Below are 26,179 nucleotides of genomic sequence, written 5' to 3' on the forward strand. Positions count from 1 at the left end.
TGCTGAGTGAAGCAGCAGTAAAGTATTTTTTTTTTTTTTTTTCAGGACTAGAAACACCATCCCTCTCTTATCACTCCCTCAAGCCCTGGCAGAAAACTCCCTTACTACCTGCTATCTATTAATTTCCTAGGTACCCCAGGAATCAGTTAACTAGTTAGGGTATCAAGTTCCTTGTAAAGTCCATTGTAAAGTTAATGTTGGGTCCTCTGAATAATACCCATATTGAACTACATATTAGTACCATATTTCTATTTTTATTTTTATTTTTTTGAGACGGAGTCTCGCTCTGTCACCCAGGCTGGAGTGCAATGGCACGATCTTTGGCTCACTACAACCTCCCGGGTTCAGGTGTTTCTCCTGCCTCAGCCTCCTGAGTGGCTAGGATTACAAGTACCCACCCCCACGCCTGGCTAATTTTTGTATTTTTAGTAGAAACATGGTTTCACCATGTTGGTCAGGTTGGTCTCAACCTCCTGACCTCAGGTGATCCACCTGCCTCGGCCTCCCAAAGTGCTAGGATTACAGCTGTGAGCCACTGTGCCTGGGCAGTACCATATTTCTTTTTCTTTTTTTGGAGACAGAGTCTCTTTCTGTCACCCAGGCTGGAGTGCAGTGGCATGATCTTGGCTCCCAGCAACCTCTGCCTCCTGATTCAAGCAATTCTAGTGCCTCAGCCTCCCAAGTAGGTGGGACTACAGGTGCAGGCTACCACACCTGGCTAATTTTTGTATTTTTTAGTAGAGATGGGGTTTTTTTCCATATTGCCCAGGCTGGTCTCAAACTCCTGAGCTCAAGCAATACGTCTGCTTCCCAAAGTGCTGGGATTATAGGCGTGAGCCAGAGGGCCCTGCCTATTACCATATTTCTATGTGTGATTTCTGTTTTAGGTTGAGGGGAAGGTAATTTATTGATTATCTAATGCATGTCAGGTACTATACTTGGTACTTAACAGTATAAAATTTATCTTAATTCTGACCCGATATCGTGGCTCACCCCTGTAATCCCAGCACTTTGGGAGGCTGAGGCGGCGGATAACCTGATGTCAGGAGTTCAAGACCAGTGTGGCCAACGTGGCAAAATCCTGTCTCTACTAAAAATACAAAAAAAAAAAAAAAAAAAAAAAACTGAAGCCGAGTGTGGTAATGCGTGCCTATAAGACCCAGCTACTTGGGAGGCTGAGGCAGGAGAATTGCTTGAACTGGGAAGTGGAGGTTGCAGTGAGCTGAGATTGTGCCACTGCACTCCAGCCTGGGCAAGAGAGCAAGACTCTTTCAAAAAAAAAAAATTATCTTAATTCTGTTGTTCACAATAAGACTATAAGGGGTAGGCATCTGCATTTTACAGATGATGAAATTGAGGTCAAACTGCTAATAAATAACAGAGCTGGTCTGAATCTCAGTTTCTCTGACCTTAGAGACTGTGATCTTCATACTCCATGAACATTTTATTTTTTCCATGAACATTTTAAAGTAAAGCTGAATCATTCTATTCTTGTAATAAGGTATCTTGGCATCTGATGATTTTGAAAAATTTCAACGGCGTCATAAATATGCTATATTTTAAGGTAAATCGAACTAATAATAGAGCTATCCGAATAATTTTTATTTTTTTTAGACAGAGTCTTGCTGTGTCGCCCAGGCTGGAGTGCACTGGCACGATCTTGGCTCACTGCAAGCTCCACCTCCTGGGTTCACGCCATTCTCCTGCCTCAGCCTCCTGAGTAGCTGGGACTACAGGCGTGTGCCACCACGCCCCGCTAATTTTTTGTATTTTTTAGTAGAGACAGGGTTTCACTGTGTTAGCCAGGGTGGTGTTGATCTCCTGACCTCGTGATCCACCCACCTCGGCCTCCCAAAGTGCTGGGATTATAGGCGTGAGCCACCATGCCCGGCCAATTTTTTTTTTAAGAGATGGAGGGCCAGGTGCGGTGGCTCACACATGCCTGTAATCCCAGCAATCTGGGAGGCCGAGATCACGAGGTCAAGAGATAGAGACCATCTTGGCCAACATGGTGAAGTCCCATCTCTACTAAAAATACAAAAAAATTTGCTGGGCCTAGTGGTCCAGCTCCTGTAGTCCCAGCTATTCAGGAGGCTGAGGAAGGAGAATTGCTTGAACCTGGGAGGCGAAGTTGCAGTGAGCCAAGATCATGCCACTGCACTCCAGCCTGGCAACAGAGCAAGACTCAGTCTCAAAAAAAAAAAAAAAGAGACAGGGTCTCCCTCTGTTGTCCAGGCTGGAGTGCAGTGGCATGATCACAGCTTATTGCAGCCTTGGCCTCCTGGGCTCAATCAATCCTCTCGTCTCAGCAGTAGCCAGGACTACAGGCACACACCATCATGCTTGACTTTTTTTTTTTTTTTTTTTTGAGATAGAATCTCGCTCTGTTACCCAAGCTGGAGTGCAGTGGCGTGATCTCGGCTCACCGCAGCTGCCTCCTCCCTGGTTCAAGCAGTTCTCATGCATCAGCCTCCTGAGTAGGTGGTAGTACAGGCACACACTATCATGCCCAATTAATTTTTGTATTTTTAGTAGAGACAGGGTTTCATCATTTTGGCCAGGCTGGTCTCAAACTGCTGACCTCAGGTGATTTGCCTGCCTTGGCCTCCCAAAGTGCTGGGATCACAGGTGTGAGCCCCCATGCCTGGCCAACCTTTTTTTTTTTTGAGACGGAATCTTGCTCTGTCGCCCAGGCCAGAGTGCAGTGGTGTGATCTCAGGTCACTGCAGTCTCCACCTCCTGGGTTCAAGTGAGTCTGCTGCCTCAGCCTCCCGAGTAGCTGGGACTACAGGCGTGCGCTATCACATCCAGCTAATTTTTGTATTTTTAGTAGACACGGGGTTTCTCCACATTGGCCAGTCTGGTCTTGAACTCCTGACCTCAGGTGATCCACCTGTCTTGGCCTCCCAAAGTGCTGGATTGCAGGCATGAGACACCACGTCTGACCTCATTTTTTTTTTTTTTGTAGTGAGGGGATCTTGCTTTGTGGGCCAGGCTGGTATTGAACTCCTGATTTCAAGGAGTCCTCTTCTCTGCCTCCCAAAGTGCTGGGATTGCAAGTGTGAGCCACAGCACCTGGCCTAGAATAATTCTTTAATAATATGATGTGGTGAAAGAGACCAAATTTCTTTTACAGTGAATTAGATGTGAACTCACCTATTTTTCCTATAAAGCACATATTATGATTTGTCATTTGTCTGTAGGAAAAGGGAAAGGAATCCCATGGATATATTTGATATGGCTAGACATCGGTTGCAAGCTCCTGTCAGAAGACAGTCACCTAAGGGCTTAGACGCTGCCACTTTTCAGAATATTCATGATTTTAATGAGCTGAAAGATAGAGGTGAGTAGATTGCTGCTCTTTTAAAGATGTAGCAGAAGTGTTCTACCCATATTTAAATATCTATAAAGATTTTTGTACCCTTTTTCTAAAGTAGAATTTTATCTATGATATATATTTTGAGTTAAAATGAAATGAAACTTCTGTATTCTCTAGGTTTTCAGTTAACCAGTCTGGTAGATGAAGCTTTAGTGTGACTAACTGCTGTCTTTTGGAGAGCATATAGTGTTAAAGTCTGGGATGGATGAGATGGCATAGACTAGTATAAAGAATGGAACTTGGCATTTAATGGAGGATGGACAGACAAAGATGAGCTCATGAAAAATACTGAGGAGAAGCCAGAGAGACTGGAGGAGAAGCAGGAGAATGTAGGATCCTGAAACCTGAGCGGAAAGAGTATCAAGGAGACAGGATCGTGTAAGATGAATACTGGAAAATGTCAATTGGATGAGGTCATTGGTGACCTCAGCTAGAGCTTTTTAAGTGGAATGATCGCCGATTAACTTTGGAATGAGGATTGACTAGGAAACAAGATATTGGAAACAATAGGCATAAGACTTTTAGAAGACCCTTGGCTGGGAAAGGGAAGGGGAAGGAGAGGGAGGTATCAGGAGCTGGAAGAGTCCTTAGAATGTGAATGTGAGGAGCTATGCAGGAGAAAGAGGTTCAGGCTCTAGGAGAGGGAGAGTGATTGTTGAAGTGAGCAGGGCACCTGGGTAGGCAGGAGGAAATCTAGGGGATTTGAGGGAAGAGTTAAGAGAAGCTTTGATGTAGCCACTTAGAACGAATAGAAGAGAAAGTTTAGTAGGGAAATGGGATTTCCAAGGTACATGAGGCCTGGGAGACTGAGAATGTGTGGAGGAACCAAAATGTGTGTTGTGTAATTTTCCTTTAGGCATATTCAGCAGAGCAGGTGTTGGAGCAGAAGGGGCAGATTATGGGATGTGTGGTCATATGACCTAGGCCAGAAAACTGGAATTTAAGCTTTTTATCCTTTTGAAAGTAATACCTGTTTATTGTAGCAAATTCTCAAAATACAGAAAGATAGTAAGAAGGAAAAATCACCTTAGTCAAACTACCTATATGTAAGTACCATTATCATTTTGGATGTTTTCTAGTCTTTCTAGAATTTCTAGCGTAATTAAAAGAAAAAAAAGATAAATTGTTATTTATTTAATTTTCTCTATTGTTTTTCACCTAGATTTACATGTATTATCAATTACATATACCATAGTTATTTTTTATGCTATCATATATTGATTACTTACTATCTGCCAGGCATTGTGTTAATCCAGTGGGTCTCGTGAGAAGTTTGATCTGAAATCAAAACTGTTTGTATTATAAACTAAGACATTATTTGTATTTTTCATTCTTATTCTCTCATGTGTATACAGATTGGCCAGAGACTACATGACATGTGATGATTTCATCTCTTTGAAGCTAGCAGAATGTGTCCTTGTATATTCTCGTGTTTTAAGAATCTCTTAGTTTCAACTTCTAATATGGCGTGTGTGTGTATGTGTGTATGTGTGTGTCACATACATAAGTAAAGCTCTTTGGGGTCCTCAGTTTTTAAGAGTGTAAAAAAAAGATCTTGAGACCAAAAGGGTTTAAGCCATAGAATTGAGCCATTCATTTCCCTGTGTTACTACATCTTGCCCTCATTCACCAATGACCTGGTGGTTGGTATTGTTTTTTAATGAGTCTGGAAGCAGTGAAGCCAGGGACCAGTCCAAGTTTATGTGTCCAGAGACTTCTGTTAACTTCTGAAAATGGCTATTAGCCATTTTCACTATTTTGTTCTTTTGATAATTTCTGATCATAAAGCTTTATACATATTTAGGACCATAAAACTGTGTATATATTTAGGCTTATTTATTTATATTCCAGCAGTGTAATTAGTGAGTCAAAGGGAATAATATTTTCAAGGCTTTTTATATGTATGAACTGTATGTTTCTTCTCACGATTTAAAAATTTTTATTCTTGGCTGGGCGCAGTGGCTAGTGCCTGTAACCCCAGCACTTTCAGAGGCCGAGGCAGGTGGATCACAAGGTCAGGAGTTCAAGACCAGCCTGGCCAACATAGTGAAACCCCATCTCTACTAAAAACTACCAAAAAAAAAAAATTAACCGGGCATAGTGAGTGGTGGGCACCTGTAGTCCCAGCTACCTGGGAGACTGAGGCAGGAGAATTGCTTGAACCCAGGAGGTAGAGGTTGCAGTGAGCTGAGATCATGCTACTGCACTCCAGCCTGGGTAACAGAGTAATACTTTGTCTCAAAACAAAACAAAATTTATTCTTGTTAGTGGATATTCATGGAATTGTGACAGAGGTAAATTCCTTCAGAAATGGCAATCCCCAGCTGCGGTGGCTCACGCCTGTAATCCCAGCACTTTGGGAGGCCAAGGCGGGCAGATCACGAGGTCAGGAGATCAAGACCATCCTGGCTAACACAGTGAAACCCCGTCTCTACTAAAAATGCAAAAAATTAGCCAGGCGTGGTGGCGGGCACCTATAGTCCCAGCTACTCAGGAGGCTGAGGCAGGAGAATGGTGTGAGCCCGGGAGGTGGAGCTGGCAGTGAACAAGACCGTGCCACTGCACTCCAGCCTGGGTGACAGAGCAAGACTCCATCTCAAAAAAAAAACAAAAACAAAAACAAACAAACAAAAAACAGAAATGGCATTCCTCATCAAGTTCCAGCCAGTCTACGTTTATCTTGCTTTCTGCATGATACTTGTAAGGACTAAACTATTAATTGGCCAGTAACATTATTTTTTCACGTTTCCAGTATATTTTAGAGATCAGCCGTGGTTACAGTGTCTCATGGCTGCCTTAGTCATAGCCATGTGACCATCTGCTTGGATATACCGGCACATAGTTTGTGTTCTGGGTGGCATCCTGGCGGGGCTAGGACAGGTAGAGATGGAGAATGCGGCATCCACTGCTTGTTCTGGGGTATTCCTTATGTTGGTAAGTTTGTGAAAAGGCACTTATTAAAGAATATTAATTTCATGTTCTTTAGTTTTGTGGCTATTTACTGTCCTTTGACTTTAGTGATGTTTCACTATTTATATCATTTCCTTGATTTTGAAATGAGGTTACTCATGTTACTTATAGTGAAGTTTTATAAAATCTCATTTGAAAACAACATTTAACTTAGTTATATAACATATTTTTTATACCAGATTCAGAAACACGAGTTGATCTGAAATTTATGTACCCGGATCCTCCAAGAGATCATCACACCTTAGAGATTCAGCAGCAAGCCCTGCTAAGAGAGCAGCAGAAGAGGCTGAACAGAATAAAAATGCAAGAAGGTGCCAAAGGTAAGAAATAATCATTGCTGTGTCAAATAGTATTAGCACGCTGTTTTTTGGTAGGCTTTCTGCATCTCTTCTGTTGATTTCAGTCCCAGGCATCCTCCCTTCACTGGCAGCCCCATGCTCACAGGGTCCATTTGGTCTGTAGTACCAGAAAAGAAGTATGAGAAAGGGCTCTGTGTGGCTCCACCAGGGTGGTGTATTCATGCATGACAGGGGCCCAGCCATTCACTGTAGCCAGGAGGACTGAATACTTTGACCAGGCCAGGTGACATCTGTATTAGGAACTAGAAACCAAAGGAAGGAGTGCCAGGCAAACATATCAGTGCCCTGTCATGATGTGTCAGGCATTTGTCTACTGTGCCATGTCAGGCATTTGTCTACTGTGGTGTGAGTGTGTTTAAGTTTTGATGTGGCGTAAAATGTGCAAAGCATCAGACTGGACTATGAATATGTTTTCGTATAATCAACCAATTGAAAGATACTTAGTGGTTACTAGGAGCACAGGTACTGGCCTGTGTCCAGGGATATGGTGATGAATGACATATGCTGCTGCTCTTGAGGAGGTTATATTTTGTTGGAGAAGTTAGATGCTAAAGAAGTATAACTGTGATGAATATTGCACAGAAGAAATCTAGGATGTCGTTGGGTTGGGGTGGGTGGGTACCTAGAAGCAGAGTGGGGCTAGTTGTCTCAGAGAGCACTGATGGGGCCTGATGATAGCCAGGTGTACTGCATGGCCTTCCCATCTGTATTTCACCAGCTTTCAGGCCATCGAGGTTAACCATGGAAAATGAGTAATGAAAACACAACAATCAGATAACAAGAATGGAAGGGATGCTCCTGCCAGTTATTTTTAAGAAAATTTAAGACCCTATCTTGGGAGGCTGGTCTGACTCGCAGAATCTGAGGAAGCTTTTCTGACTTCATGAGAGAGCATCACAGGAGTAAGTGATGCAGCACTTTAGGCCCAGATCATAGGTCAAGACTTCAAAATTTGAACATATGCATAGGGATCGTCTCTCCTTCATCTGGTACAGAATTTTTAATAACAGCCTCATAGCCCTGTGACAGAATAAGCCTAATTCTAGGATAAGCAGTAGGTGTATCACCTGGAGAGAGGAGAGAAGCAAGTACATTCTTTAACCTTTGTACCCAGTCTGGTGGCATTTTTCTTTAGTCTCAAAATGAAGGTCTGATCTTGTGGGATTTTGGCATCTTAGACTGATTAGCCCAAAAGTAGTCCCCAGGTGGATACAGGTACATTTTGGCACTGAAGGTATCTATCTCCCACAGTAGCCACCCCCCAACTGCCAGTAGACACTATGATGACCTAATTCATAAGAATATGATCTCACTGGCTGGGTGTGGTGGCTCACGCCCGTAATCCCAGCACTTTGGGAGGCCGAAGTGGGCAGATCATGAGGTCAGGAGTTCAAGACTAGTCTGGCCAACATAGTGAAACCCCCGTCTCTACTAAAAATACAAAAATTAGCTGGGCATGGTGGCGTGTGCCTGTAGTCCTAGCTACTCTGGAGCCTGAGTCAGGAGAATTGCTTGAACCCGGGAGGTGGAGGTTGCAGAGAGCTGAGATCGTGCCGCTGCACTCCAGCTTGGGCAACAGAGTGAGACTTCGTCTCAAAAAAAAAAAAAAAAAAGAATATGGCCTCACTGTAAACAATCACAAATATGTCTATTAAAATATAGGAAAAGGAATACAGGCTATCATTGGCAACTTGTTTATTCTCAAAGGCAGTATCTAAAAAGGGCAAAATGTGCTATTCACAGGAACACATAGGAAGACTGGTCATATTGGAGAGGCTTTGGGATACCTGATCCAAGATCTTTGCTTCGGGAACTAAGTGCCTGGAATGGAGCTTATTTCAGTTCCATGTGAGGGAGCCCCTATTTAACTCCATGCAACAACTTTCTACAGACTGTAGAAATCTGACAAGATGGTGAAGGATCCTGCATTGATCATTTTCTTTTTCTGTTGGCATTAGTTTTACGTTTGCAGTGATTTTACTTGTTATGTTCATTCATGTGAATGGGAGAATTTTATGCAGCTAGAATGGATGCAGGGCTATGTTTATTAATAAGTGATATCTTTAAAATATTCTGAAGTGTGATCGTTGAAAAGTAATTTCCAGTAGAGAGCTAGTCAAAAAGATATTCTAAAATTTAATTTTATATAGTAAGCAATTTCTGACCTTTTAATTTGCTTTTGTTCTTCATTGACTTACAGTTGACTTAGATGCCATCCCAAGTGCTAAAGTACGAGAGCAAAGAATGGTAAGCAACCAGTTATAATTTTTCAAGTTAGTTTTTGGGGGATTAAAAATCTATAAGCATATGATGATTAAGTAATTCAAATTTTGAATTATTCAGGAATACTGAATTAAGAATGTAAGTCTTACCAGTAAAGTGGATAGCTTGAGAAGTGTTAGTATAATACATAGAGAAAACATATTATAATGGCTAAGAACAAGATTCTAGCACTAGGCTGTTCCAGTTAGTCTATTTTTAGCTGCGTGACTCAGGGCAAGTTATTTAATCTCTTTATGCCTCAGCTTCCTAATCTGTAAAATGAGGATAATAGTACTTAAATTAATATTTGCAACGTACTTAGAGACAGGCCTGGCATATAAGTTTTTATAAGTGTTTATTAAATAAATAAAAATAGCTCAAGTGCTGTTGTTAGAACTGAGATAATATATTAAAAGCCCTTACAGCAGGCCTGGCCCATGATGAGTGCAGTGTGAGTGTTTGCTGTCATTAGCATGAGCAGTAGTGGGAGTGGGAGTCTGTTATGGAAATAGTATTGAGGTCTACAAAGAAAATAAGCAAAGGAGAGAATCATAACGCCCACCTATATCCTAAGGGGGGCACTTTTTGTGTAAGACTGAATAAAGGGACAGGATGAGCTCTTTTCAATCAACAAATATTTATTATTTCCTATGGACCAGAAACTGTTCTAGGTGCCGGGGTATAGGAGTAAACAAAAGGGACAAAAATCCCTGCCCTCTGACAGCTTACATTGCAGAAGGAGGGAGAGACAGTAATCAAATAAATCAATAGTTTGTTGAATCATGGTGCTGTGGAGAAGACAACAGCAGAGAAGGCAGCTGGAGCATCCTGGGTGGGAGGGTTTATAGTTGGAAGTACAGTGGGCATGGGGGCTCACTGGGTAGGTAACATTTGAGTAAGGACACCAGGGAGGTGTCCATGAAAAATGTGGGGGAACTTCTGGAGGAAGAACATTCCAGGAAGAGGCCCCTGTGGGAGCTGGCCTAGTGCATGTAAGGAGCAGTAGGAGAGCCATGAGCAAGGGTCAGTTGGACACATGGGGCAGGGGGTGACAAGGTGAGGCAGCAGGGCCTTGGGGGCCATTCTGGGGCTTTGCCTTTGACACTTGTGCATGTGATGAGAAGCTGCCAAGGTCTTTAAGTGGAGGAGTGACATGATCTGCTTGAGGTTTTTACTTGATCCACTGACTGCTGTGCATTTAGACTGAGTGGGGCAGGAGGCTATTGCAGTAATTTAGGCAAGAGACAAGCTCACTTTCTGATAATGAATGCAGTGCATCAGTGTAATTCATTGCCTTAAAAATTAATGGACAGCTCTTTGCTGGAGTGTCTTAATAAAGCCCAGAAATCTGCTAAGAAGGTGCAGGTAGGTGGAGTTGGATGACTTTAGGTTCCTTCTGACATGTTGGTGATTATTATTCTGTACTGCAAAATTCTCTATATGTAAATTTAAGTTTTCTCTCATTTGGGAGCTCATTATAATAAGCCCAATCTTAGCATTTTTTTCCTTACTATAATATGTGCTCCACTGTATCTGTGCTGCATCATTGTGACAATTGCTGTCACATAGGGCTGTCATAATCTGAGAGTATACCCCCCTCTCTCCCATGACACTGTGATCTACTCCAGAGCAGAAACTCTTAATTCATCTTTGTATCCCCAGTTCCTAGCATGAAAGAAATAGTAAGTGGGCTATACAGGTTTATGGAAATTCAAATGAATGAATCTTGGCAGTGGCTTAAAAACTTAATGTTTAATTGGGGTCTTTGCTTCATACTCTATTATATTTTCCATCAGTCATAATATGATCCTTTTATTTGACTTCAACCATAAAGGGGCAGGAAGGAGTGGAGTTAGGGAGTAAATGTGTGAGCTTGTAGAATCTGTAGCCTGGAGAGATACTGTCCTGTGTTGCTATCACCGTCTTCATAGGAATTGTGTGTGTTAAGTTTTTCCAGTATTGTCTGAGCATTGGAATGTAGTCAGTCCTACCTCTCCCCATCCTCTTCTGCTTTTAGGGAGAACAATGTGGAAACTTGTGCCTCTTCTTAGTACAAATTTGTTGTTTTTCCACACAAAACTAATAAAAATAGTCATTGAAACATGTTTCTTTTAGCCCAGAGATGACACTAGTGATTTCTTGAAAAACTCATTATTGGAATCTGATAGTGCTTTTATTGGTGAGTATATTTATTTTATTAAGGCTATATTATTTAAATATTAAACCTTTCTCCATACTTAAAAACCAGTACTGTATTCTTTGTTGTACAAGGTAGTAAAAAAAAAAAAAAAGGAATATATTTTTTTCTGTTTTAATGAGTAATCATCAGATATTCCTTGCAAAGTTTTCAAAATCACAATTACTGAAATGAAATTTAAAAGTCTTAGGAATAGTTGACAAACCTGTACATGAATGTTCATAACAGCCTCATTTCTAATGCCAAATGCTGGAATCAGCCCAGATGTCCTTCAGTAGATGAATGGTTAAACAAACGCTGGTACATCCATGCCATGGAATACCACTCAGCAATAACAAGGAACAAAGTTTTGAAACTTGGATGAACTTGGATGACTCTTCAGGGAAATAAGGAGCAAAAAAGACAATCCCAATACATTACTGTATGATTCCATTTACATAACATTTTTGAAGTTACAGAATTAAGAAACTGAGAACAGATTTAGTGGTTGCCAGGGGTTGAGAGATAGGAAGAGGTGTATATAGTTATAAAAGGGCAAGAAGAGGGATCCTTGTGGTTTGGGAACTATTTAACAACTTGTTTGCAGGGGTAGATACACACATGTAAATGGGAAATAAAATAATAATAATAGATCTTAATACACATAAAAACACACAAATGGGTATTGGTAAGATAGTAAATTGGAATCTGTGGGTTGTATCAGTATCAATATCCTGGTTGTGAGATTATACTTGAGTTCTGTAAAATGTTACCATTGGGGGAAACTAGACAAAATGTATAAGGAATCTCTACTATTTCTTATACCTGTGTGTGTACCTTAATTATTTTAATCTATTTATAGTTATCTTAATATTTCAGTCAAAAAAGTCATAAGACTATTTTATTTAGTCTTCAGAAGATAAGTAAAGGTACCATGGGATCTTTTTTCTTAAAGTAGTATACACTTATGATTATGTACTCTGATCATGAGTGTTTCTGCTATCCTAGGGCCATCAGGGAATGATCTAGTCTACATATTAGCTGTATTTCAGGCCAATTACTTTAGATATTCATGTGATAAAATTCCAAATTAACTTATATTTTTCTCTTAATGGTTTTTTGTTGTTGTTGTTGCTGTTTTTGAGACAGGTCTTGCCCTGTCGCCCAGGCTGGAGTGCAGCAGCACAATCATTGCTCACTACAGCCTCAATTTCCTGGGCTCAAGTGCTCCTCCCATCTCAGCCTCCCCAGTAGCTGGGACTACAGCATGTACTACCATACCCAGTTATCTTTTTTATTTTTGGTAGAGATGAGGTCTCCCTATGTTGCCCAGGCTGGTCTCAAACACCTGGATTCAAGGGATCCTCCTGCGTCAGCCTCCCAAAGTGCTGGGATTACAGACATGAGCCACTGTATGTGGTCTTTTTTTTTTTTTTTTTAATGAATTTTTCCTTTCCAAGGAAGATGCACTGGGGAGAGAAGGAAAAATAAAACAGCAGAAGACAGGGATGGGAAGATTGCTTGTCAGGGAAATGAGACCTGTCCTTCCTAACAGTGAAGATGGTCTGGGCCATTCAAGATGGTGTGTTGGAGTATTGCATGACACTAGAGCAAAGATACAGCAGTCTTGATGGTTAACGGTGACTGCAAATGCTGCGTAAGTCGTGGCTGTGTTAACCACTGCTCTAAGGAATGTAAAGCTGGTGGTTTCAATGCTTATTTTTAAAAAGTAGGGTTTTTTAAATTGTAAAATACACATAAACATAACGTTTACCATTTTAACCATTTTAAAGTGTACAGTTGACTGGCATTAAGTATTTCTATTGTGCAGCCACCACTGTCATCCATCTCCAGAACTCATCTTGAAAATAGAAACTCTTCATATGAAACAGTAATTCCCCATTGCCCTCTCCCTCCACCCCCTGGCATCCAACATTCTACTTTCCATCTCCATAAATCTGACTACTTTAGGACCTCATGTAAGTGGAATCATACAGTATTTATCCTTTGATGACTGGCGTATTTCACTTCACATAACGTCTTTGAGGTTTATCCATGTTATAGCATGTGTCAAATTTTCTTTTTTTTCCCCTTAGAGACAGGGTCTCCCTTGCTACCCAGGCTGGAGTGCAGTGGTGTGATCATGGCTCACTGCAGCCTTGACCTCCGTGTGCTCAGATGATTCTCCTACCTCAGCCTCCCAAGTAGCTGAAACTACAGGCACACACTCACTACCATTCCCGAATAATTTTTGTATTTTTTGTAGAGACAGGGTGCCATGTTGCCCAGGTTGGTTGCGAACTCTTGAGCGTGATTCTCCAACTGTGGCCTCCCAAAGTGCTGAGATCACGGGTGTGAGCTACCACACCCAGCCAGATTTCCCTTTTTATGCTGTGAATATATTCCATTGTATGCATGTACCGTGTTTTGTTTATTCATTCGTCAGTAGACACTTGAGTGGCTTCCACCTTTTGGCTGTTGTGAATAATGCTCCTACGAATAGGGTACAATTAGCTGTTGGAGTCACTGCTTTCAATTCTTTTGGGTATACACTAACAGATAGCATTTGCTAGATCATATAGTAATTCTATTTTTAATTATTTGAAGTCTCACCACATTGTTTTCCACAGCAGCTGCACCATTTTACATTCCTACCAGCAGCGCACAAAAGTTCTGATTTCTCTATATCCTTGTTAACACTTATTACTTTGTTTTTTGAATAGTAGCAATCTTTATAGGTGTGAGGTGGCATCTCATTGTGGTTTTGACTTACATTTCTGTAATGATTAGTGATATTGAACATCTTTACATGTGCTTACTAATTGTACATCATTTTTGAAGAAATATCTATTTAAGACCTTTTCTAATTCTTAAAATCAGATATTTTTTGTTGTTACTGAGTTGTGGGAGTTCTTTATTATCTATTCTGGGTCTTACCCCTTATCAGACACATGATTTACAAATGTTTTTGACATAGTGGGTTGCCTTTTCAATCTGTTGGTTGTGTCCTTCGATACATAGGAGCTTTTAATTTTGGTACAGTCCAATTTATTTTTGCTTTTGTTGCCTGTGCTTTTGGTGTCACATCTAAGACATCATTGCCAAATCCAATACCATGAAGCTTTCCTCATATGCTTTCTTCTAAGAGTTTTATGTATAGTTTTAGCTCTTAACGTTTAGATGCCTAACCATGGAGTGTCAAAATACGTGTCAGAAAGCGGAAGAATGGCAAGGAGAAATAGATGAATCCACTATTATGGTTAGAGATTTTTAACAATCAGTAAGGACATAGTTGGTTCTGCAACACCATCAACCAACTGGATATAACGGACGTCAAAAGACACCTTCATTAACAACAGCAGAACACATACTCTTCTCAGGGTCACATGGAACATTCACCAGGACAGATTACAATCTGGGAAAGAAAACAAACCTTAACAGATGTAAAAGAAGATAAATCACAGAATATCTGTCCCCAGACCACAATGGAAATAAACTAGAAATCAATAACAGAAAGATAGCTGGAAAAATCTCCAAATACTTTGGAGATTAAATGCCACATTTCTAAATAACTCATGGGTCAGAGAAAAAATATAAAAATACATTTTAAAACAACTTGATCTAAATGAAAATGAGAATACAACTTCTCAATTTGTAGGAGGTAGCAGAAATAACGCTTGTCTTTCTACTTTCCTAATGTATGCATTCAGTTAAATGTAGAATGCCAAACTCTAAAACCCACAGAAGATAACGACAGAAAATCTAGACGACCTTGGGTATGGTGATGACTTTTAGATACAAAACCAAAGTCATAATTTATGAAAGAAATAACTGATAAGCCAGACTATGTAAAAGTTTTAAAAATTGGTAATTTTTTTTCTTTTTTTAGATAAAGTCTCGCTGTTGTCCCCAGGCTGGAGCGTGATGGCATGATCTTGGCTCACTGCAACCTCTGCCTCCCGGGTTCAAGCGATTCTCCTGCCTCAGTCTCCCGAGTAGTTGGGATTACAGGCGTCTGCCACCACACCTGGCTAATTTTTGTATTTTTAGTAGAGATGGGGTTTCACCATGTTGACCAGGCTGGTCTCGAACTCGGCCTCCCAAAGTGCTGGGATTATAGGCATGAGCCACTGCGCCCGGCCAAAAATTGGTAAATTGTTAAGATACTCAAATTTATAACATTGACTGCATACATGAAGAAAAGTAGAAAGATCTAAAATCAGTATTCTAAGCTTCCACATACGAAAATTAGAAAATAATTAAATCCAAAGTAAGCAGGAGAAATAAAAATTGGAGTAGAAATCCATTCAATTGAAAACAGGAAATCAATAGAGAAAATTAATGAAACCAAGAGTTATTTCTGAGAAGATCAGTAAGCCTCTAGCCAAGCTAATAAGAGAGAAGACACAAATTACTAATATCAGAGATAGGGCATATCTGGCTGGGCATGGCTCACACCTGTAATCCCAGAACTTTGGGAGGCTGAGGTGGGTGGATCACAAGGTCAGGAGTTCGAGACCTGTCTGGTCAACTTGGCAAAACCCGGTGTCTACTAAAAACATAAAGATTAGCTGGGCATGGTGGCGCATGCCCGTAGTCCCAGCTACCTGGGAGACTGAGGCAGGAGAATTGCTTGAACCAGGAGGTGGAGGTTACAGTGAGCTGAGATCGTGCCACTGCACTCCAGCCTGGGTGACACAGCGAGATTCTGTCCAAAAAAAAAAAAAAAAAAGGTTGGGGGGCATATCACTACAGGTCCCATGAATATTAAAAACATAGTTGACTGGGCGCGATGGCTCAAGCCTGTAATCCCAGCACTTTGGGAGGCTGAGGCAGGTGGATCACAAGGTCAGGAGATTGAGACCATCCTGGCTAACATGGTGAAACCCCGTCTCTACTAAAAATACAAAAAAAAGAAAAAGAAAAATAAAAAAACCAGGCGTTGTGGCAGGCACCTGTAGTCCCAGCTCTTCAGGAGGCTGAGGCAGGAGAATGGCATGAACCCGGGAGTTGGAGCTTGCAGTGAGCCGAGATCGCGCCACTGCACACCAGCCTGCGCAACAGAGCAAGACTCCGTCTCAAAACAAAACAAAACAAAAAAACATAGTCCAAGATCCTGGTGTGATTCCGTTCTGCTTGGCTGTTCTCTTGAGTAGTGGTCATTTATCTCTGCCCACCTTCTTTCCCACCTAAGTGGGTGCCACCACCGATGGAAGATTTGATGGACATGGACATGAGTCCTGAGGCCCCAGAACTATCTTTTCGGTTGTTGAACTAAAGGCTGACAAAGATTATCACTTTAAGGTGGATAATGATGAAAATGAGTACCAGTTATCTTTAAGAACGTTCAGTTTAAGGGCTGGTGCTGGTGTAAAGGATGAATTGCACATTATTGAAGCAGAGGCAATGAATTATGAAGGCAGTCCAATTAAAGTAACACTGGCAACTTTGAAAATGTCTGTACAGCCAACGGTTTCCCTTGGGGGCTTTGAAATCACACCACCGGTGCTCTTATGGTTGAAGTGTGGTTCAGGGCCAGTGCATATTAGTGGACAACACTCAGTAGTTGTGGAGGAAGATGCAGAGTCAGAAGATGAAGAGGAGGAGGATGTGAAACTCTTAAGTATATCTGGAAAGCAGTCTGCCCCTAAGGTGGTAGCAGGGTTCCACAGAAAAAAGTAAAACTTGCTGCTAATGAAGATGAAGATGATGATGATGATTTTGATGATGAGGAAGCTGAAGAAAAAGCGCCAGTGAAGAAATCTATACAAGATATTTCAGCCATAAATGCACAAAAGTCAAATCAGAATGGAAAAGACTCAAAAGCATCAACACCAAGATCAAAAGGACAGGAATCCTTCAAAAAACAGGAAAAAACTCCTAAAACACCAAAAGGACCTAGTTCTGTAGAAGACATTAAAGCAAAAATGTAAGCAAGTATAGAAAAAGGTGGTTCTCTTCCCAAAATGGAAGCCACGTTCATTAATTATGTGAAGAATTGCTTCTGGATGATTGATCAGGAGGCTATTCAAGATCTCTGGCAGTGGAGGAAGTCTCTTTAAGAAAATAGTTTAAGCAATTTGTTAAAAATTTTCCATCTTATTTCATTTCTGTAACAGTTGAAATCTGGCTGTCCTTTTTATAACACAGAGTGAGAACTTTCCCTACCGTGTTTGATAAGTGTTGTCCAGGTTCCATTGCCAAGAATGTGTTGTCCACAATACCTGTTTAGTTTTTAAAGATGCAACTTCACCCTTAGCTTGGTTTTAAGTATGTATGGAATGTCATGATAGGACAGAGTAGTAGTGGTGGTCAGACATGGAAATGGTGGGGAGACAAAAATATACATGTGAAATAAATCTCAGTGTTTTAATTAAAAAACAAACAAAAAAAACCCACAAAAAAAACATAGTCCAAGAATACCATGAACAACTCTATGCCCACAAATCTGATAACCTAAAGTCTACCACCCATTTATGGTAACTCAGCCAACTCAGAATAGAGGGGAAACTTCTACAACTTGATGAGGAACATCTACAAAAGTCCTACAGCTAACATCATAATGATGAGAAACTAGAAGCTTTCCTGCTAAGGTCAGGATGTCCTTTCTCACCACTGATTATCATCATACTGGAAGTCCTAGCTAATATTAGCAGTAAGGCAGAAAAGGAAATAAAAGGTGTACTGATTGGAAAGGGAGAAATAGAATTGTCTTTGTTCACAGATGATATGATTGTCTATAGAAAATCTGAAGGAATCAACTGAAAAACTCCTGGAACTAGTAAGCAGTTATAATAAAGTTGCGGGATACAAGATTAATATATAAAACTCAGGCACTTTACAATATGCCAGCAATGTACAAGTGAAATTTGAAATTAAAAACACAATACCACTTACATTAGCATTTCCCCAAGAAATACTGAGATATCTATCTATCTATCTATCTATCTATCTATCTATCTATCTATCTATGTAGAACTGCCTGAGGAAAACAACAAAACTGATGAAATTGAAGGACTACTAAATAAATGGAGATATATTCCATGACCATGCACAGGATGACTCAGTATTGTCAAGATGTCAGGTCTTCTGAACTTGATCTATAGATTTAGTACAATCCCAATAAAAATCCCAGCAAGTTATTATGTGGATAACAACAAACTGATTCTAAAGTTCATTTGGAAAGGCAAAAGATGCAGAATAGCCAACACAATGTTTAAAGAGAACAGAGTTGGAGGACTGTCACAGCTGACTTCAAGAGTTATGATAAAGTTATAATAAACAAGACAATATGGCATTGGTGAAAGATTAGACAAATAGACCAGCTGAATGGAATATGGAGCCCAGAAATAGACTTATGCAGGCTGGGCACAGTGGCTCACATCTTTGGGAGGCTACTTGAGGCCAGGAGTTTGAGACCTCCCTGGGCAACAAAGCAAGACCTTGTCTCTACAGAAAAAAAAAAAAAAAAAAAAAAAAAAAGCCAATGTGGTGGCACATACCTGAAGTCCTAGCTATTTGGGAGGCTGAGGTGGGAGGATTACTTGAACCTGGAAGTTCAAGGCTGCCGTGAGCTATGATCACACCACTGAACTCCAGCCTGGGCAACAGAGAAAGACCTTGTCTCAAAAAAAGAAATAGACTCATGCAAATATAGTCAGCTGATCTCTGACAAAAGACCAAAGGCAGTACTGACAAAGGACCAAGGCAGTATTATGATGGAGAAAAGACAGTCTTTTCTACAAATAATGCTGGGACAGCAGGACATCTGCATTTGAAAAAATAAACCTAGACACAGATCTTACACCCTTCACAAAAATTAACTCAAAGTTGATCTTACATCTAAATGTAAAATGCTAAATTGAAAAATTCATAGACGATAACAACAGAAAATCTAGATGACCTTGGGTATGGGGATGACTTTTAGATACAAAACAAAGAAATAATTGATAAGCCGGACTTTGTAAAAATTAAAAACCTGCTGTGCTCTATAAAAGACACTGTTAAGAGAATGAGAAGACAGGACAGAGACTGTAAGAAAATATTTGCAAAAGACATATCAGATAAAGGACTGCTATCCAAAATATACAAAGAAATCTTAAAACTCAACAATAAGAAAATAAAAAACCTGATTAAAAGATTGAGCAAGACTTGCACCACACATCACCATAAAGATATAAGACTATATAAGGATGCTATTGAGAGACAGGACTGGCTGGATTTCCTAGGCCGACTAAGAATCTCTAAGCCTAGCTGGGAAGGTGACTGCACCCACCTTTAAACATGGGGCTTGTAACTCAGCTAACACCCAACCAATCAGGTAGTAAAGAGGGCTCACTAAAATACAAATTGGCTAAAGCAGGAGGTTAAGAAAAAGTCAAATCATATATCACCTGAGAGCACAGGGGGAGGGCCAATGATCAGGATATAAACCCAGGCATTCGAGCTGGGAGTAGCAACCCCCTTTGGGTTCCCTCCCATTGTATGGGAGCTCCGTTTTCACTCTACTAAATCTTGCAACTGCATGCTCTTCTGGTCCGTGTTTGTTACAGCTCAAGCTGAGCTTTCGCTTGCCGTCCACCAGTGTTGTTTGCCGCCATCGCAGACCCGCCTCTGACTTCCACCCCTCCTGATCTGGCAGGGTATCCGGTGCACTTCTGATCCACCGAGGTGGCGCCCATTGCTGCTCCCAATCAGGCTAAAGGCTCGCCATTGTTCCTGCACGACTAAGTGCCTGGGTTTGTCCTAATCAAGCTGAACACTAGTCTCTGGGTTCCATGGTTCTCTTCTGTGACCCCGGCTTCTAATAGAGCTGTAACACTCATGCATGGCCCAAGATTCCGTTCCTTGGAATCTGAGACCAAGAACCCCAGGTCAGAGAACAAGAGGCTTGCCACCATCTTGAAAGCGGCCCGCCACCATCTTGGGAGTTCTAAGAACAAGGACCCACCTGGTAACACATTAGAGAATTGTAAATTAAAATGAGATACCACCACATACCTGCTAGAATGGCCAGCATTCAAAACACTGACACCAAATGCTGGCAAGGTTTTGGAGCAATAGGAACTCTCATTCATTGCTGGTGGGCCTGCAAAAGTGTAGTCAATTTTGGAAGACAGTGTGGCAATTTCTTACAAAAATAAACATATTCTTACCATACAGTTCAGCGTATATACTCCTTGGCATTTGCCTGAGGGAGTTGAAAACTTGTCCATAAAGAAACCTGCACGCAGATATTTATAGCACCTTTATTCATAATTGCTAAAACTTGGAAGCAGCCAAGATGTCTTTCAGTAGATGAATGGATAAAGTGTGGTACATCCAGACAATGCAGTAGTTTTCAGCGCTAAAACAAAATGAGCTACTAAACCATGAAAAGGCATGGAAGGACCCAAAACTTATTTTAGAATTATAGAAAGCCCCACATCTTATTCAATAAAAGTTATTCCTATTGTTAAAAACCTATACAGTATACATTTGGAAAACTGAATATCAATTTTATGTTAAATGATGATAGTTTTGTATAAATGTTATAAAATTTTCTGAATGTTATAATTAGATTTTTGCAGTGTAGGAGCCAGTCCTTGTTCTTAGAGGGTACACACTGAAATATTTAAGAGACAAAATGCCATGATGTCTCCAATTTATTGGTGTAGCAAAGTGGCTTGGCAAAAACAGCATCCCCCCAAATATATATAGAAATTGGCAAAGTAACTAATGGTGATTCTAAGTATGTGTATTATTCTAACTTTTCTTTAGGTATAATTTTTTTCAAAGGAGCTGTGGAGGTTACCGTAGATGTTGTAGGCTATTTGTCCATGTCAAATTAGCTCCGGTCCACTTGAATGATTATAAGCAAAAAGACCGACAATACCAAGTGTTGGTGAGGATGTGGGGAAATTGGAACCTTCTTACAATGTAAAATGTAAATAGGTTGGTAGTTCCTCAAAATGCAGAACAGAGTTAACCATAATACCCAGCAATTTCATTTCTGGTTCTATAACCCAAAGAAATGAGAAGATACGTCCACACAAAAACTTGAATGTGAATGTTCATAGCAGGGTTATTCATAATTGCTAGCAACTAGCAAATGTCCATTTACTGGTAAATGCATAGACAAAATATGACATATCCACATGATGGAGTATTATTCAGCAGTAAAATGTAATAAACAAACATGACACAGCACAGATGAATCTCATACACCTTATTGCTAAGTGAAAAGACACATAAGATTAAGTTGTAGAATTCCATTTATGTTTGGTGTTGGGTAAGGTAAATCTGTTGAAACAGAGCAGTGTTTGCCCAGGGCCAGCAAGTAGGAGTGGGGAGTGATTGCCAGTGGGCACAAAGGAGCTGTTTAAGGTGATGGAAATGCTCTAAAGTGATGATTGCACAACTCTGTAAATTTGCTAAAAAATTCACCGAACTGTGTATGTACACTTAAATTGAGTGTATTTCATGGTATTGTAAGCAAAATGTAATGAAAAGACAGGCTCTTGGTTTAGCTCTGGGTAAGATTTGAAGCGGTATTAAGACTCCTTCTGCTTTTTGGGGTCCTCTTAGGTGCTTACGGTGAGACATATCCTGCCATTGAAGATGACGTCCTCCCTCCACCATCACAGTTGCCCTCTGCACGGGAGCGCAGGAGGAACAAATGGAAAGGACTAGACATTGTGTGTATGAAACTTCTTTTCTCCCCCTTTTCAACTTAGAAGAGTGAGAGGTCTGGGTTCTGACCCATGCTAAATCTGTGTGGCCCCATAAAGAAAGAGCACTTGCTTGAAATTCAGACATGGGTCTGAATCTAGGCTCAGCCTTGACTGGATGACCTTGGGTAGCTATTGAATTCTGCTGCTTTGGCTTCTTCCAGATAATAATAGTATTTTCTTGTCTCCTGGGGTGGCTGTAAGTAGCTCTGCATCCCAACCTTCCTTCTTCTCCTGCAGAATATATGGATTTCAGAGAGGCACAAGGAGGAACTGATGCCATTTATCGAAAAGCCTCATAATAACCTAATTCTGTGATATAGGCGTCATCTTCATTTCGGTCAAATGACTTGCCAAGGTCATATGGGCAAGAAGGCTGAGATTCAAACCCATGTTCTCCTCACTCTGCTCGCCAGCTTTACGGTGTAGCCAGTAAAAAGTAGAGGCTTTGGAGTTTATGTCCCAACAATGTCACCTCCTTGTTGGGTAGGCAGCTTGGGCAATTTCTTAAACTCTGTGTTTCCTTTTATATGACATTAAGATACAGTTAATGTGAAGCATTTAGCACTGAGCCATGTATGCAGAGAGCTCTCACCAAGTAACAGATGCTATTAGCGTTATTAATATGTACAGCATTACCAGGTGAAAATAGCTTTGCTTTTTGTCTTAGGCAACCACCAATCTACTTTGGTTTCTATAGATGTGCCTTTTCTGGACATTTAATATAAATGAGATCATACACTCTATGGTTATTTGTGACTGGATTTGTCTGTCTTCTTTTGAAGGTCATTCATGTTGTAGCATGTGCCAGTACTGACGCCTCTTTAGTGTTGAATAATTTTCCACTGTATTAGTATCCTACATTTTGTTTATCCATTTAACAATTAATAGATATTTGGGTTGTGTTCACTTTTTAGCTCTTACGGATACTATTAATATTCATGTACAAGTTTTTGATGTTTTTATTACTCTTGAATATATATAGCTAGGAGGAAAATTGTTGGGTTATATGGACACTTTGTATTTAGCATTTTGAGGAAGTACCAGACTGTTTTCCAAGGTGGCTGTACCATTTTACTTTCCCATCATCAGTGTATGAAGGTTGTAATTTCTCTGTATCCTGGCCATCACTTAGTGTCTTTTGATTTTAGCCATTGAGTGTAAAGTAGTGTCATGGTGGTTTTGAGTTGCATTTCTCTAATGACGTTGAACATCTTTTCATGTGCTTATTAGCCAGTTGTATATTTTCTTAGGAGGTATGTCTATTCAAATCCTTTAGCTTTTTTTTTTTTTTTTAAATACAGTCTTGCTCTGTCGCCCAGGCTGGAGTGTGGTGGTGTGATCTCAGCGCACCGCACCCTCTGCCCCACTGGGGTTCAAGGGATTCTCCTGCCTCAGCCTCCTGAGTAGGTGGGATTACAGGTGCATGCCAACATGCCTATCTTTTGTATTTTTAGTAAAGACGGGGTTTTGCCATGTTGGCCAGGCTGGTCTCAAACTCCTAACCTCAGGTGATCCGCCTGCCTCCCCTCCCAAAGTGCTGGGATTACAGGCGTGAGCCACCGTGCCCAGCCCTTTGCCCATTTTCAAATTGAATTGTCTTTTTATTGAGTTGTAAGAGTTCTTTTACATTCTGGCTACAAGTCTAGTTATCAATGTGTGATTTTCATATCTTTTTTCCCATTCTGTATCTTTTTAACTTTCTTGATGGTGTTCTTTGAAGCACAGAAGTTTTTAAATTTTGATGAGGTCCAACTCATCAATCTCTCTTGGGCTTTTGGTGTCTTACTTAAGAAACTATTGCCTAGCACAAGATCATGAAGATTTACTTGTTTTTTTTCAGTTTGTTCTTAATTGTAGATCCGTGATACACTTTAATTTTTGCATAGGGTGTGAGGTGCAGGGATCCAAGTCCATTCTTTTGCATGTGACCATCCAGTTGTTCTAGCAGCATTTGTTGACTGTTCTCCCATTGCATTTTGTTAACTCATCTGTAAACGTAAGGATTTACTTCTGTATTCTTCTTAATCTTACATTGATCTACTTGTCTTTTTTTATGTCAGTACCACACTGCCTTGATTACAGCTGGACTGTCTCAGCCCCTGCTGCTTTAGTTTTTTCCTTTTGTGTCCTATAATTCCCAAGCTTTATCCAGACTGGCAGCATTTCTGTCATCACAAATGTTATTTCTTATTCTTGACTGAGTCATCTGAGCTTGCATGGATAAGCATAGGAGCCATAATATAAGTGCTCCATATTTCCATTTATTTTGTTCATCACAATGTACATTTGAGGGCAAGAGGATGTTTTGATTTGTCGATTTTTTTTTTTTCTCCTGAGATAGAGTCTCTGTCTCCCAGGCTGGAGTCCGGTGGCACAATCTCGGCTCACTGCAACCTCCGCCTCCTGCGTTCAAGTGATTCTCCTGCCTTAGCCTCCCAAGTAGCTGGGGACTACAGGTGCCCGCCACCATGCCCAGCTAATTTGTATTTTTAGTAGAGATGGGGTTTCACCATGTTGGTCAGGCTGGTCTCAAACTCCTGACTTCGGGTGGTCTGCCTGCCTCGGCCTCCCAAAGTGCTGGGATTACTGAGAGTCACCATGCCTGGCCCTGATTTACTGATTTGTGAACATACTTTATGTTAACGACTTTCTGAAGTTCTGTTTTCTAACTACAGGATAGCAGTCGTCCTAATGTAGCACCAGATGGTCTCTCTCTAAAATCTACATCCAGTGTAAATGTCGATCAGCTTAGAATGAGAAATGAGGAACGAATGCGAAGACTGAATGAACTTCACAATAAACCTATTAATACAGGTAAATGACCAAGTGTAATGGCCTATAGCAGAGATCCTGTATGAACTTTTAAACTTTCTTACTCAAGGCTTTCACTAACGTCTGAGGATAGATGGAATGAGTTTGAAGTCCTTTGAGTTGTATGGCCCAAGACGTAACTATTGAGCAAAACCAGACCTCAGGATTAAGTTTGCATCAGATTTTCTCTATCAGAGAGGGTGCCCATTTTAGAGTGGAGTCTAAACAGATAAAATAGTTTTTGCTTATTAAATATATCCAGGCTTTGCTTTCAGCAGAGAAAATGCTATATGATATAGTAATCACTTTACTAAAACTTTAGTAATAAAACATTATTAGAAATTAGCCTTAAGACTGAGTTCTTTAACACTTATGCTGTAAATCTGTAGTACTACAAAGAAAATTTTTACCTTCTTATCTGGCTTTCCACACCATGGACAAATAAAGCCTCAGAGGTCAAATAAAACTAGTCTCATTATGAGTGTATTTTTGTGACTTGCAAGTTAAAGCTAGTCATAGAGCACAAGGCAGGATGGACACCTAAGGAGCTACACTGCCAGCCCTGTACCACCCTTTTTTGTACCAATGCTATTACTCACTGGGATAATGGGACAGTTTCATATTGGTAATATTAGTTTTAGCAAATAGTGGTCTATTTGGGAAATACTCTTTAGTCTGTTAATCTACATTACAATCTCAAGATTTTTTTTAGATTCTACCTTTAATACTGTATTAATTTAAAACTGTACTCATATACTGTCTGTCTAGCAGTCAAGGTGTGGTGTGTTCTAATGGTGGTAATTCCATACCAAACACAAGCAGACATGGTTAATTGATGGGACAGTAGGAAAGGATGTCTTCTTTCCAGCTACAAGGCATTTTCTTTTAGACCCAGCAAACTGAATTAATATTAACAGGAATATATCTGAGAGAAGACAGCATTTTAAGAATCTTTTTCAGAAGAGTTTTAATGTCTACACTGTTTTTTAACATTGTCCTTTCAAGCAGGAGCTTTTTGTTATGATGTGGATTGACTGCACATAACAATCCTTCACAGACCAGATGTAATTTAAAAAAAAAAAAAAAAAAAGGCCGGGCGCGGTGGCTCACGCCTGTAATCCCAGCACTTCGGGAGGCCGAGACGGGCAGATCACGAGGTCAGGAGATCGAGATCATCCTGGCTAATACGGTGAAACCCCGTCTCTACTAAAAATACAAAAAAAAAAAAAAAAAAAACAAAAAACTAGCTGGGTGTGGTGTCGGGCACCTGTAGTCCCAGCTACACGGGAGGCTGAGGCAGGAGACTGGCGTGAACCTGGGAGGCGGAGCTTGCAATGAGTGGAGATCGCGCCACTGCACTCCAGCCTGGGCGACAGAGCGAGATTCCATCTCCAAAAAAAAAAAAAAAAAAAAAAAGAATATGACATCACAGGGTAGGAAGACAGATTTTCCTATTACTGTACCTAATAATAAGTAAACACAGAAGTTGAGTACAAATTCAGTTAAAGAA

At 40.5% G+C, this 26,179-nt stretch overlaps 1 protein-coding gene and 1 pseudogene across 12 annotated transcripts in view; both read left to right on the top strand.

Moving 5' to 3' along the window:
* Positions 1-26,179, top strand: part of CSPP1 (centrosome and spindle pole associated protein 1) — a 132,563-nt gene that overhangs the window by 104,160 nt on the left and 2,224 nt on the right. For 9 of the 12 annotated variants that reach the window (XM_073018143.1, XM_073018142.1, XM_038000431.2 and 6 more), the window contains 6 exons: positions 3,204-3,343; positions 6,529-6,669; positions 8,909-8,955; positions 11,086-11,149; positions 21,713-21,822; positions 24,534-24,672. In XM_073018143.1, the coding sequence (XP_072874244.1) occupies positions 3,204-3,343; positions 6,529-6,669; positions 8,909-8,955; positions 11,086-11,149; positions 21,713-21,822; positions 24,534-24,672 (641 nt within the window). Of the gene's footprint in view, positions 1-3,203; positions 3,344-6,528; positions 6,670-8,908; positions 8,956-11,085; positions 11,150-21,712; positions 21,827-24,533; positions 24,673-26,179 lie in introns of all 12 variants that reach the window. The other 3 variants (XR_012093703.1, XR_012093704.1, XR_012093705.1) reach the window with 3 other exon arrangements.
* Positions 12,196-20,378, top strand: LOC140712207 (nucleophosmin pseudogene; annotated as a pseudogene).

This window comes from Chlorocebus sabaeus, chromosome 8 (genome assembly GCF_047675955.1).
Source record: "Chlorocebus sabaeus isolate Y175 chromosome 8, mChlSab1.0.hap1, whole genome shotgun sequence".
Lineage (NCBI taxonomy): Eukaryota > Metazoa > Chordata > Mammalia > Primates > Cercopithecidae > Chlorocebus > Chlorocebus sabaeus.